At 37.8% G+C, this 15,091-nt stretch overlaps 1 protein-coding gene across 3 annotated transcripts in view; it reads right to left on the bottom strand.

Annotated features, from left to right (window-relative positions):
• Positions 1–15,091, bottom strand: part of Ctnna2 (catenin alpha 2) — a 1,150,887-nt gene that overhangs the window by 901,483 nt on the left and 234,313 nt on the right. For all 3 annotated transcript variants that reach the window (XM_026787990.1, XM_013352850.2, XM_026787991.1), the window contains exon 3: positions 11,974–12,169. In XM_026787990.1, coding sequence (XP_026643791.1) covers positions 11,974–12,169 — 196 coding nt within the window. The remainder of the gene's footprint in view (positions 1–11,973; positions 12,170–15,091) is intronic.

The raw sequence follows: 15,091 nt of genomic DNA, 5'->3' as shown, positions 1-15,091 counted from the left end.
AGAGAGAGAGAGAGAGAGAGAGAGAGAGAGAGAGAGAGAGAGAGAGAGAAGTTTAAATTAATTACAAGTGGCATTAAAAAAACACATCATATTCATGTATGGAATTCTCAAACAACAAAAATAAATGAATTTTTAAATTATCTTGAATAAAAGGTGGCATTTACAGGTGTGTATTAAATGCTGGCTATTGTGACTGTTAAACACTGGAACCTTAGAACCCACTTGGGCCACTATCCAGAAGTAAATATGTCTATGGCCTCTCAATACAAGTTCATTTTGAAGTTGAGGACTTAATTTTTATACACATCCTCTGTCTCATCCTAGGTATTTTGACACAGGCTGAAAGCTGCAACAAGGAGATTCTATGGGAAAAAAGGAGGAGTCTGTAAACAGGCAGCTTCAGGTTTGCATGGCTATAGTGGAGCATCTGAGGGTCCCCACTCTGAAGAAGGAGCCACCTGTCATCCCAGCTTCAGTGTCTGTCCTAGGCTCCCACACATGGTCACTTCTTATATTAATGTTGGCACTCCATATTTGAAGCTTTAGAATCTGTGGATTCAACTATTGAAAAACATTTGAGAAGATTGTTATACTTGTACTGAGCATGTAAAACCCTTTATATTGTCATTATTAGCTCCAAATAATACAGCACAACAATGACTTAAAGTGTAATGAACGTGCGCAATCCTTTTTATTGTCATTATTCCCCCAAATAATATAGCCTAACCATGACTTACAGTGTATTGGGCATCATAAATGATGTAAAAAGGATCTAAACATTGAAGGGAGATACGCACAGGTTATGTGCAAAGCACTATGTGTGCTATTTCATGTAACAGGCATTTCATGACCAATCTCATAAAAATTTCTCAAGATACTATATTTGAGTAGGCTAGTTTAAAAAATAAACAAATGATTTATATGTAGTAAAATGTAAGTTCAAAGAAATGAACTTAGTGGAGTGGAATCTGCACTCCCATCACAAAAGGGAGGCAATCTCACACCACTTCCTTTTAAGTACATTCTAGACACTGGAATGCACTATACCCACAAGGGCACTTGACCAAGAGAGCAGTCAAAGAACACAGAGAATAAAGCCAAGGGTCCTTACCAGCATTGAGAGTATTAAAAGTAGAAGCTGAAAACATAGAGAAAAGCAACATGAGAAAGAACAACATCATCTCGACACTACACCATTTCTGAGAACTTCCTCAGAAATGCCCATCCCGTAGAAACTGCAGTTAGAGGTAGGACACCTCCTTCCAAATGGGTGATTTAAACTTTTTTGCAAAATTGGAGGTGGAATTAAAGAACCATGTGATACTGGAACCTCCTATACTGGGTTCTGAGCTGCTCTCAGCTATCCAGGCCACAGGAATGGTATCAAGGGGAATTTCACTGGAACCACCCATTCCATCAACAGCCCACAAACCAGAGGTGACACAGCGTTAACAAGTGATGAGTCTGCAGTCTTGAATCTTCCCGAGGTTATAAAGGGCTTCTTTCTCCCTTCTTCTAATTTGCATCCTATGATGTCGCCCATTGGTTAACTGTCATTAAACACATGTTGACTGGGTAAAAATTAATTAGATAGCTATTTGGCATCGATCTATCAGTTCATCTAGGAGGTTAGTTCAAACTAGAGAAAAGCCAAGGGATTCAGCAGAACTGATGAAATGTTTTGCCATCCACTTGTTTCAGAAACTGGCTCCATGGAGACACCACTTTTTTCACCTGCACCTCTGTTACTTTGAACCAAAATTTCACCATTAATGTGGGGTCACAGTCACATATGACTCAGCACCCTGTTGATGTCAGAGAAATTTCTTAATGCTTTTGATTTGTAATTTTCCAGATAGAGAGTGGTCAATAAGAATGCTGAGTTTGAATTGAAGGTAGGAAATCCAGGACACTGTTCCTGGGCTTCAGAGGAAGTAGAAATAAATAATTGAAGGCCAAGGGGAAGTTGTACTTTTCTAACCACTTAAGTATAGAACCAGAGGCTGTGTTGAATCACCAAGTTAATTTATCATTGAAAAGAATAATAAGAACAATGACTTTCATTATTCAAAGCACAGTTTTTGAATCTACTTCAAATTTAAGAAATTCTAGATGTTGCTACATATTGAAGAAACAAAAGATTATTAGACATTGATAATTAAAAGTGTTATAAATTTATCTTTCCTACTATGCACAAGGAAGTAATAGTACCAGTTTTTTTGTTTTTTTTAATTTATTTATTTATTAAGGATTTCTGCCTCCTCCCCGCCACCGCCTCCCATTTCCCTCCCCCTCCCCCGATCAAGTCCCTCTCCCTCATCTGCTTGAAGAGCAATCAGGGTTCCCTGACCTGTGGGAAGTCCAAGGACCGCCCACCTCCATCCAGGTTTAGTAAGTTGAGCATCCAAACTGCCTAGGCTCCCCCAAAGCCAGTATGTGCAGTAGGATCAAAAACCCATTGCCATTGTTCTTGAGTTCTCAGTAGTCCTCATTGTCTGATATGTAAGTCCGGTTTTATCCCATGCTTTTTCAGACCCAGGCCAGCTGGTCTTGGTGAATTCCCGAAAGATCATCCCCATTGTCTCAGTGTGTGGGTGTACCCCTCGCGGTCCTGAGTTCCTTGCTCGTGCTCCCCCTCCTTCTGCTCCTGATTTGGACCTTGAGATTTCTGTCCGGTGCTCCAATGTGGGTCTCTGTCTCCTTTCATCGCCTTATGAAGGTTAATATTCAGGGGGATGCCTATATGTTTGTCTTTGGATTCACCTTCTTATTTAGCTTCTCTAGGATCGTGAATTATAAGCTTACTGTCCTTTATTTATGGCTAGAAACCAAATATGAGTGAGTACATCCCATGTTCCTCTTTTTGGGTCTGGCTTACCTCACTCAGGATAGTGTTTTCTATTTCCATCCATTTGTATGCAAACTTCAAGAATTCCTTGTTTTTTACTGCTGAGTAGTACTCTAATGTGTATATATTCCATACTTTCTTCATCCATTCTTCTATTGAAGGGCATCTAGGTTGTTTCCAGGTTCTGGCTATTACAAACAATGCTGCTATGAACATAGTTGAGCATATACTTTTGTTGTATGATAGGGCGGTCGGAACACCAGGCGGCGAAACACGACAGAGATAGTACCAGTTTTTTAAGTAAATTAAAAAGAATGAGATCAAATGGGAGAGTTAAACATTTGCTAACATCAAACAAATGCTATTAAACCTCTCCAAATACTAACTATTGCCTATTAAACTCATCTCTCTCATTGTTCAAAATAATTAAATTCTGATGAATACAATTCATTTATTCTATAAAACACTTGGGTATATGTATGATGTTTGGACATTTGTGTATGAGTTCACACTGATATGTATTTATGTGTGGAAGTCAAAGACAAATCTCAGGTTGTGATTATCATTTACACGTTTGATATTTGCCACTACTTATATCGCCTAGCAGGCTGTGAGTCTCCAGGGATTCTTCTGTCTCCTGTTGCATCTTGTCCTAGTAGCTCTGAGATTATAGAAGAGTGCCATTGAGTCCAGCCTTACGTGTGTGGTGGATACCTACTGAACTACCTCCCTGACTGCTGTAAGATCTCTTTAGGCTTTGTCCTTTTTAGTTGATTTTCATGTAAAGACACATAACTTATGCATTCATGTTACTACCACTTGAGCTCTTTCTCTTTCTGTTTATAGTTATGGCTTTTCTATCTCTTTCTGATTTAGGCTATAAAACATAAACAAGAAAACAATTATACTCAATGTTTTTCTCTTAATGTTTTTCTATTATTCTTTTATTGCTTTTCTGCTATCCCTTGGTAATTAATCAATGCATCTATTAAAAGCCACTGTGTAAAAAGCATTATATTACTCCCCAAAAGATACATAGTAACTCATCTATGTCCCAAACTATCTACAGGGACAAAAGGAACCAAGTACAGTAAATACTTCAAGAGTGATAGAGGCAGGTTTACTTAGCTTTCCTGCAGAGCTCAATTATTTTTTTTTCTTTTTGCTTTTTCGAGACAGGGTTTCTCTGTGGCTTTGGAGCCTGTCCTGGAACTAGCTCTATAGACCAGGCTGGTCTTGAACTCACAGAAATCCACTTGCCTCTGCCTTCCGAGTGCTGGGATTAAAGGCGTGCGCCATCGCCCGGCCAGAGCTCAATTATTGCACCACCTACTATCATTTTATAGCACCTACCTCCTGTTTTCTTCCCTCCCAACCCCCTCTCTGGCATTCTCAAGCTCCCTGCTCTATTCCCCACATGCCTTCTTTTTTGACTAGAGTCTTTAGGAAAATTCAATTTTAAATGTAATAGATGCGACATTTCTTGCATAAATCTAAACTGTTCATAGTCTTCTGTGTCAGAAAAATATGACATGCTGACAGCATCCCAACAGGTGGATCACTGCCACTGTTATTAAGAGTCCTATTCCCTAGCTACACAGAGAAATTTTGTCTTGAAAAGCCAAAAAAAAAAAAAAAAGAGTTCTGTTTCTTCAGATTTTACCACTCTACTGATTGTCTTTTTTGGCAGCTTTCCCTTTTTAATTTATTTATATCCCATCTTCAATTTCCAATGTGGGTATGCTTCCCAACTGTATCTTCATCCCTTTCCTCTTCATGATCTAACACACTTACTCAAGGGAATGTCATATCTCTGAGACATTCATTTATCAACTTCAGAGACTTCCAAATTTCCTTGTTTTGCCAACATCCCATCCCCACAGCATCACCATCTGCTAGGGAGGGCTCCTCATTTATCAATGTCTGAAAGCAAACTGGTTTCAACTCTGGTCCTGCTGTCCCTTATAATTTCCCAGTCATGTTGCCTGCAGCCCATACATGAGCAAATGTTCACTCTTACTTCCTTTCAAATAGATGGAAAATGCATTGACTGCTTTAGTCAATGCTCGTAACACTGTTTTCTGTACCTCTTCCATGGCTCCCACCACAGTCATGGGTGATGAAAGCACTGTGCTTTTGTTTAGCTTTATTTACTGTGGTAACTACAAGTAGACCATGTGTCTGAACCAGGTGTTTTCTGATTCTGGCAGTTTTTCACAAACTTGATGCATTGGTCAAAGTTCTATTGCTATGAAGATATACCATGAACATTGAAAATCTTTTAAAAGAAAAAAATTAATTGGGTCTGGCTTAAAGTTCAGAGGTTTAGTCCATTATCATCACGAAGGGAAGTATGGAAGCACACAGGCAGACATGGTGCTGAAGAGGTAGCTGAGAGTTCCACATCAGTCAGCAAGCAACAGGAAGAGAGAGTGTTTCTTCTGGGCCCGGTTTGGCCTTATGAAATCTCAGAGCCCACTCACCTGCAGTGACATACTTCCCGACAAGGCCAAAACTACTTCAATAAGGCCATATCTCCTAAAGACACCCCTAAGCATTCAAATATGTGAGTTTAAGGGGGCAATTGTTATTGAAACCACCACATTTAGCATGTTAATCTTTCAACACACCCCTCTGGAGGTAACAACTAGTTACTATCAGCTTCAGTCTTCCTCCCTCCCTCCCTCCCTCCCTCCCTCCGTATCTCCCCCTTTTTCCCACTATGTTGTGTACAGTAATAATCTTAGTTGCCAAACTTGCTCAGTCTTGATGCTCCCCACCATCTCAGTATAGTTGAAATTTTACCTGCATATAAAACTGCTCATCAGATCAGGGCTTCTCCGTCAATTCTCACTTATCCACAGCCTTCGGTAAAGACTTGAAATCCTCCCTGCACTATTCCTCACAAATCTTCAATAAGTATTTACAGTTACCACAACATTTTACTTTTTAATTTCATTCATTACCTTTCTTCTATCTGAAACTTCTTTACTACCTAACTGCCTCATAGACTAGACTACTAAATATCTTCTTACACATTTTCTGAGTGCTGCAGTACATCATGAATGAGAAACCCTCCATCATAAGACATTACCAATGTATTATACTTTAATATAAAGTATGATATTGATTTTTCCATATAAGTTTTATGTACCTATATCTAAGTAAACTACAAAGTTGGAAGCTTTGCAAAATACCGTTGAGATATAAACCTTGCTTCAGAAAATGATGTAAACTTATTCAAATATTTAATTTAAGAAAAAACAGGCACTCTTGAGAGACATGTACACTAAGCATCAATCACTTGTTTCTCCAGCTAACAGGATCTATCCATCATCTATGTGCACATGATACAGAATCAGAAATTTGGTCCATTTGCTCAGAAATAATTTGTACAGAAACATCAAATGTTGAGCTTAAAACATTGATAGTCATACTCCAGGAATCTGATTTCTCTGACAAGAAAGTGATGTTAAGATTTTAAAAGCCTCTCAGATTATTCTAATACTAACCAAACTTGGAGATGTGCTTTCAGTTTAGGAAGGTCTTGGTGGTAAACACCTTTTATGCTTTAATATTTCTGGGTGCTTCTATTTAGGGGTGTGATTATAACTGTGTCTGTGTTCTCTGCTTTTAAAAAGTTTTGTTATGTGTGGTTCATATGTACACTTCTACTCTCTTGTGACTTTCAGGGTCTACATAAAAGTCCCACCACTTCTGACTCATGCAGAGACAGTTCTCAGAAAGACCACTGGATGCTAACTTGTTGCTTCACCAACCTGCTGGAAATGACTCAGGTTTGTTAATTAATAGGAAGAAGATGAGGTCCCATTTGGAGCACTGGACTGAGCTCCCAAGGTCCAGATGAAGAAGGAGGGAGAACATGAACAAGGAAGTCAGGACTGCGAGGGGCGCATCCACCCACGGAGATGGTGGGACTGATCTAATGGGAGTTCACCAAGGCCAGCTGGACTGGGTCTGAACGAGCATGCGATCAAACCAGACTCTCTGAATGTGGCTGACAATGAGGGCAGACTGAGAAGCCAATGATGACACTGGATTTTGATTCTGTTGCATGTACTGGCTTTTGGGGAGCCTAATCTGTTTGGATGCACACCTTCCTAGACGTGGATGGAGGGGGGGCCTTGGATTTCCCACAGGGCAGGGCACCCTGACTTCTTTTAGGACTGGAGAGCAAGGGAGAGGGAGAGTGGGGGGAGGGGGAGGTAATGGGAGAATGGGAGGAGGTGGAAATTTTTAATAAATAAATTAATTAATTTAAAAAAAGAAGATGAGGTCTACTGGCTCATGGTTACTGGGAGAGGGAAAGTTATTTTATTCAGGGGTGTGGCCATTGGTAAGTTGCCTATGCCTCTGTAAATAGCCCCTCAATCACTCTTCTGTAAGCAACTACAACTTTACTCATTGGCTCACCAAGAGGAAGAAAAGGAAAATCAGGTAGAACAGCAATTTGCAAAGATACAGATGAAGTCAACAAATCACCACTTACAAATCTATTGTGGCATTTATGTTTTTGCTTTCTTTCCTTCCTTCCCTTTTCTTTCCTTTTTTTCCTACCTTATGTACGTACGTGTGTGTGTGTGTGTGTGTGTGTGTGTGTGTGTGTGTGTGCCTGTGTCTGCATGAATGCACCAGAGTACTAAGGTGCACTTGAGGAACTCCTTCTACCATGTGTGTCCCAGACCAGTTGGCAGATGTTTTACCTGCGGAACCATCTCAACTGAAAGACACTTAAGTTTTTAAAACACCTTTGACCTCTTTTAGTGAAAACACCCACTCAGGGTAAACACAGTCAAAACTGGAGACACTGACTCTAAACATACTTGAGTGATTTAATCTGTTATTTAGCTATTTGTCCAAGTAATGTTAGAATTTGAAATCTTAACCAAGGTTCTAAATACCTACTCTTTTTTTTTGAAAATGTCTTTGTAGGTTTGAATGAAAATGGCCCCTGTAGGCTCATATATTTGAATGCACCAGTTTGATAATGATCAGAAGGTATGACCTTTCTGGAGATGCTGTTATCACTGGGGATGGGCTTTGTAGTTTCAAAAGCTGGTGCCAAACCCAGCATCTCTCATGGCTTTGTGCTTGTAGATGGAGATGTGAGTTTTCAGCTACTTGTCTAGCGCCATGCCTACCTGCCTGCCCACATGATCCCCACCAATAACAGTCACGGACTAACCATTTGAAACCATGAGCCCCAAAATAATCATGTTCTTTTATAAGTTGTCTTGGTCGTGGCATTCTGTCCCAGCATTTAAAAGATAGCCAAGACAGCCTCTGCCCTCACCAACACTCACTATGTATTAAAGTATTAAGCACCTGGCTAGACAGTATAGTCCCTATGATGATGAAGTTAAAACCTAGCCTTGCAATTATAAACATTTGGACATCTTATCTTCATTCAGGTATAGGTTAGCAGAATTCTAGGTTTTGAATATAGGAATATAAATTTTGAAAATGTATATTTGATATGTGTTCCTCATGTATACATTATCATAGCCCTTTACAAGGAATCCTCTACAGATGGTAATTTGAAATTACAAGTTTTCTGCAGAAAACTCTAGGGCAAAATGATAGTTATCATGCATTCTGAGCACTTTTCAACATCAGGTATGCAACCTAGATTTAAAAAGATAGTAAGTTTTCAGGTAATAATAAATAAATTTAAACAACACTAAATTTAACAATGATAACATGTAGTAAACGTATTTTAAATGTGCAATTTTATATATGACCTTAATAGAACAGATAATTAAAACCACAAGCATCCATAAGCTATAAATAAACAAAATTAAATGCCTCTATACAATAAATCTAAAAATGAACATGCAAACCTCCTTGTTTCTCTTTATGCCGGAAAAAAGTGATGATGTTTTGAAGATTTTATTTGAACATGTGTGAACAAGGCTGAGGACTGAAGGTCAGAGGTAAATCATTTGCTTAGTTTGGGCAAAATCTTGAAACCAATTTCAACACTAGAGGGACTGAAATAGAAAGTGAGAAAAAAGGACGGGGGAGAAGAAAGGAAAGAGGGAGAAGAGGAAGAAGTGGAAGAAATAGCCTGAGAGAGAAGGGGGAAAGGCAGGCAGGATTCAGGAAGGAGAATTTTTCTATGCAATAATAAAGCTGATAAATTTGTTCCACCTATATATTATTAAATAAATAAGCCATGTATACTAAAAAAAACACTTTAAAAGAAACTATTACCTCCAAATGCAGATGGTTACATGATTTTTATGTTCTATGTTAATAAAAACATAAATTTCTTTGATGGAATGCAGGACACTGTACTTTAAAAGTCAAATAAATAATTTTCCCGCCCTCATTTACACCTTTTTCTCATGAGTTTCTTTCCTCTGATCACTCTGAAAATCAGCACAGGCTTTACACTGTTCACAAAAGCCTAAGTAAAGAGGCATTATGAAAACTGGCTGAAGCCAGATGGGCTACAGAGATCGCACAGTGAAGAAAGCTGAGTTGTCACTGGAAAATGTCAGAGAGGAGAATTTATAATCTGCAGGTATAGTAGCAGAATCAGAGCTTGTGAACTCCATTGCCTGGAAATTGTCCCACTCTGACAGTTGCGAAGCATCTAGAGTGTAAGGAAGGTATCGAAAATCAAGGATACTAAAGGAGGAGATTTGATAAAGATTTTTAGTAATTTGACTTTTACTAGTTACAGTAAGGGGCATTTGAACGTTAAATTGTTCGGGGGAAAAAACATGACCACACGGTTTCATACAGTTTACTCCTAAGCATCTGTAAGGAAAGATGGAAACACAAAGTAATCCTCAACTATTCTCAGAACAGCAACCGCTGTAAGCTGTCCTAAATTAAAATCTTGTTTTATCACAGCACAAGGGAAATCTAGCCAATTGATTATTCTATTGGAGCTACAATAAACCATTTCATATAACCTTCATATAAGTTCATGACAACCAAACATCAAGCTCCAAAGACTGCAACTCAGAAGAAGAAAGAAAAAATAAAGAAAACCTAAGGGGTTGCTACTGAAACTAAGCAGGAAAATTTATTAAAGAAGACAGATGCTTAAAGAAGTAGAGAGACCAAAACTCTCCACTATAAATTTGTTAAGTATCTTGAGAACATGCAGGGCTTCACAGGTGCAAACAGTTGTCAAACAGAGCACACCTTACATATTTTACATGTGCACATTAATATACATAAGAAAACAGCAGCAAAAGGTAATTATCTAGGGCACAGATGCATGAAGACAAGCAAGCGTCTAACCATAATTCAGAAAACTTTTAACTTTCAAGTGCATTTCAAAACCTGGAGGCATTCATAATTTTGGGACACGTATACATTCGTGCTCTGTTCACATAAGGTGGAATGTGAAACATTCAATATGTCCAGAAGAAGTAGCAATTTGGATTAGTGTCACATAAATGAAGTTAGCTTTTAGGAGGAATCCAATAGAACAGTGGTATGAAGCACAGTCAGCATCTGGGAAGACAGCTCAGCGGTTAAAGCTCTTGCCACAAAACCGTGAGTACTGGAGTTCTGATTGCCAGAAATCCATGTAAATTTTGGGTGATTGTGGTATTCTTCCTATAATTGTAGCCTTAGACACTGGAGACAAGGGTTACACAGAGAAAGTTGGTAAGAAAGATTGGCTATATCGGCATACCCCAAGTTTGATTGAGGGATCCTGTCTCATTGAGTAAAGTGGAAAATCAAAAGGTTGATTCCCCACATCAAAATTGTGCTCCAGTAAAATAGATATGAAGCACATGTGTGTCTGCAAACTTGCAAAAATATGCACACAAATCTGTATATCACATAAACAAGAAATGGATAAAATGTGTGCTTGCATGAAAAGAAAGAAGGTTTTTCATTTAAGATACTAAACATTCATCTATGACCAGCAAAAAATAGTAAGAATGCACAAAGAGTATAAATAGATGACTCATCCATTCAACAAGTATTTAATGAAGCATTCCCTTAGACATATAAATCAGTATCCAACAGATAGTTTGATATATGCTTCCATTGACTAAGAGTGTGGTCAGAAAGAATGTCACTTCTATGTTCAAACGGTTCAGGACACCTTGCCTGGGGAATGGCGCTGCCTCCAGATAGCTTCGTCTTTCCACATCCATAAATTTAGTTGAGACAATCCCCTACAAAGCATCAACTGTATGGATACTCTTGAGTCCCTTCATCTGAGTGATTTTAAGTGGCGTCAAATTGATAATTAAAGTTAACCATAATATACATGTTTATTTATTTAAGTAGTTATTTTGTTCACAAGGGCAAAATAGTGAAGCCCAATCAAAAGTCTGTGGACATATATTGAATGGACTATCATTTATTTATGGAAAACTACAATTGTGGCATCTTCCACAGTGTGTATGGTTATTGAAGACACTGTACTTAATGAAATAAGCCAGCCAGAAAATGACATACTGCAGGATCTCACTTCTGTGAAATATCAAGAGTTATCAAACAGATGAAGAGTGATTCATGGAGACTTTTGTGGAGAGCATATGGGTAACTGAATAAATGTAGACAGCTTTACTTTTCTAAAGTGAAAAAAACCGAGCAATAAGTTTCTCAAGGTTGTGCATAGACCTACCAACACTAAACTATGAATGAACCCTAAAATCAGTTTAGATGTTATTTTTATGTTACATGTATTTGATTGCAAATAAAAATTTTCAAAATGTTAAATAAACTGTATGCTAACTAGCTAGATGTGTGAGAAAAGTCATGGACTAAAAATATAATTCTACATGCTTTTGCATTTTTCTCTCTTATCCTCCTAAAAGTTCAGAATATTCAGTCATTTTATATAGGCAGTGTCTTCCAAATCCATACCAAGGTGTGAGTTTGACTGAGAATCTGTTTCCGTCTACCAAGGGCAAGAAATAGGAAGATTTCTAAATAAGAGCCAAAACGTGGTATTTGGAGTCATGCCCACACTTCAACATCAAAATATTTGTGCAACTAATCCCGCAAACATTGCGAACATCATGTGCAGAGAGCAAACAAAGTGAAATATTCTTCTTATTCTAAAGAACAACATCCTATTTCCACAGCAAGCCTCAGCAACTATACTGTATTATTCCACCTACCTTGCTTCCGCACATCCTCTACAGCAGCCACCAACTCTTCTTTGAGGTCTTGACTCTCCTTAGCAATCTGTTCCCCCTTTTCCAGGAAGTTCTGTGTAGCTTGTTCCACAGATGCTGCCAAAACATGGGCTTTCTTTGATCTCCCTTTCTTTTTACCCGATGGACCTTTGTTGCTTGTGTTGACAAGTGTTGTCACCTGGAACACAAAAGAAAAGCTATAAAAAACATTCTGTAAGACTTTCTAGAAATGGGCTGTTTGTTCACAATTTATAACTATCTATTAAGGCCAGGAAAAGGTGTTGGCTTATGTAAAGCTATGGTTACAGGCAGTTCTGAGCTGCCCAATCTTTGTGCTTGGAGAGGAGCATAGAATTTCTGCAAGAACAAGTGCCCATAACTGCTAAGTCACAGTTCCAGCCCTAACTTCCTTCTAAATACTGTTACTTGAAAATATATCTCAAATGCCAATTTAATCTTACTATTATATATAGAGAACTACTTTGTTATTAAAGCTTTTAATATCTTTCAAACAAACTTGTTAATCCTTATGGACACTAGAACCTTTTTCTGCACCAGAGAGAAATCTAAAGGGGAAGAATAAATACAGGTGTTCTATAATATTTCAATAACTGTTGCTTTTGGTATTGAACAAGGAACGTATCAGCTTCCTAAATGAGAGAGTTTTGTGATTTGTTTCAATTTACTTTTATCATGCTAAATTCAGTTATTAAGGAAGCCAGTCCAAAGAAAAGTTTTATCAAATGGTACAGTCATGATGGTTACCCCACATCGTGGAGTGGGCAAAGCCATTAGTCAACGTCATGATGCCATTGGGGCACCAAAGGATACAAAGCTTCAACTCAACATGTAGTTTGATGGTCAGTATATGTAGGACCAGCAGTACAAAGGCGGTCAATACATTATTAGGGGCTACTATATTCAGGTCTCTTTTGATTAACTAGACACAGTAAGTTATATGAACACAAGGACATTTTAGCATGAACATTAGATAAAATGTAGCACACACAAAAATCTAATAACATTAAAATCAGAATGTCAGGTAGTTGCAATTTTACTATGAAGTGTGCATGCAATGAGTGACACATTCCACTCTTTTCAGTCCCAGCCATAAGGAAGAATCATCAAAAGAAAGGGATTGCGTTTCTGATGTGCAGAAGTATTTTCTGTAATGAGGACATAATGAACACAACAACATGCTACTCTTCAAGAAGATCAAGACTCTTCTAGAGTCCAATACCTGGGAACAATGTACACTCCAAGCAAGCAATAATGACCATTGTGAATACCTCAGCTTAGTCTGTGCACTTTTCACCAGAGAAAATATTTGTTATTTTCATTTAGTTATAATTCATTCTTATCATATTATATAGTTCTGTGAATATTTGTGATCTATGTTGTTACACTTTTCAAATTAGAAAAAGAATAGAATAGGAAAGGAAATATTAATTTTTGGTAGATTGGCAGTTTTTAAGAACTGGAAGCTAATCATGAATCTACCAAAATAGCTGAATGTTTACATCACAAGTTTCATCTCTTGGAAAGATAAACAAATGTCACTCTTCTACTATCTCTGTGCATTACTGTATTAGTTGTAATTTAAAAGATACTCCTAATAACAAGGCTATCTTAGTTTCCTTCATGCTGCTGTCATTAAATACCCTCACAAAGCACCTTAATGAAGATGGAGAAGAAATAGAGGCCATAGTCTATAATTTTGAAGAAATCAAGGTAGCAAGCTAGCTTGAAGGAGTTAGCAACATCGAATCCATAATCCTTAGTAGAGAGCAATGAATTAATGCATGTCATCTGAGTTTCAGCTCACTTTCCCACTTGTATACAACCAACAATGTCCTGCCAAGTGTTTGGTGCTACCCACACTTAAATAATGTCAATACCAGTTGACATTCTGAAGTGGATTGGATAAATACCACAAGGCTAAACTCTACATGAAGACCTACAGGCAATTAATGACTGCTGAGAAAGATCAGTTTTCTCCAAGTCTAGGCTCCTAATTGGTTATCTAATACCTAGTCATCACTACTGAAAACATATACATATGAGTAACCCCAAATCAACTCATCAACTCAACATGTTATACTGCATATGTGTGTGTGTGTGTGCGTGTGTGTGTGCGTGTGTGTGTGCGTGTGTGTGTGTGTGTAAAAGTAATGATTAAATGAAAATGGGAGGGACCTGGGGGACAAGATGCAAGATGGAGACAGGGGATGATTTCAATATAGTACACATACATGATTTTTTATAAAAAAGATTCTTGAGAAAATGTGAAAAAAGAAAAATAATTTGAGAGCATATAATAACAAAGAGGAAATTGATTTTAAATAATTGATAAAATAATTTTTAAAATACCTAAGAAATTAGCAGTAACCCACAAACTATGAGATGAGTAACTAATACATCCGATGTACTCAAGGTTCTCATAATCTTGAGTTAACATTACCAGAGATATCTCCAGTATAATATGTCTAGTGTTACATGGAGAAAATGATAGGTTTTAGTAAAGAACTTTTAAAATAGCATGAATAACTAATTATCCACCATACTTCTGGGAGGACTCAAGGCAGTAAATATATGCATTTTCCTCATATAGACTACAAATAGTACATTCTAAATATATATATATATATATATTTAGAATGTACTATTTGTATATATATTATATATATATAATTCATAAGATGCACCTGAAACCATGACCCAGAATCAAGCCCTCTCCATATATGTTGTTTCTGACAGGTGTTTTGTCATTCTATGACCAGAGGGTTTTCAAGGGTCTCAAGTTAAACAATAAACAGAGTATAAGAAAAGCAAAAGAATTTCAAAAACTTTGAACAAAGAGGAAAAGGAAGTGATTCTTCATTAGTAAAGGCAAACAAGAAAGCAAACAAACAAAAGCCAAAGAAATTCTAATGATCAAGAACTAAAAGCCAGGCGGTGGTGGTGCACGCCTTTAATCCCAGCACTTGGGAGGCAGAGGCAGGGGGATCTCTGAGGGTTCGAGGCCAGCCTGGTCTACAAGAGCTAGTTCCAGTACAGGAACCAAAAGCTACAGAGAAACCCTGTCTTGAAAATCAAAAAA

Source organism: Microtus ochrogaster, assembly GCF_000317375.1.
Source record: "Microtus ochrogaster isolate Prairie Vole_2 chromosome 14 unlocalized genomic scaffold, MicOch1.0 chr14_random_3, whole genome shotgun sequence".
NCBI lineage: Eukaryota > Metazoa > Chordata > Mammalia > Rodentia > Cricetidae > Microtus > Microtus ochrogaster.
The sequence above is the reverse complement of the archived record's forward strand: the minus strand, read 5'-3'. Positions and strand labels throughout refer to the sequence as shown.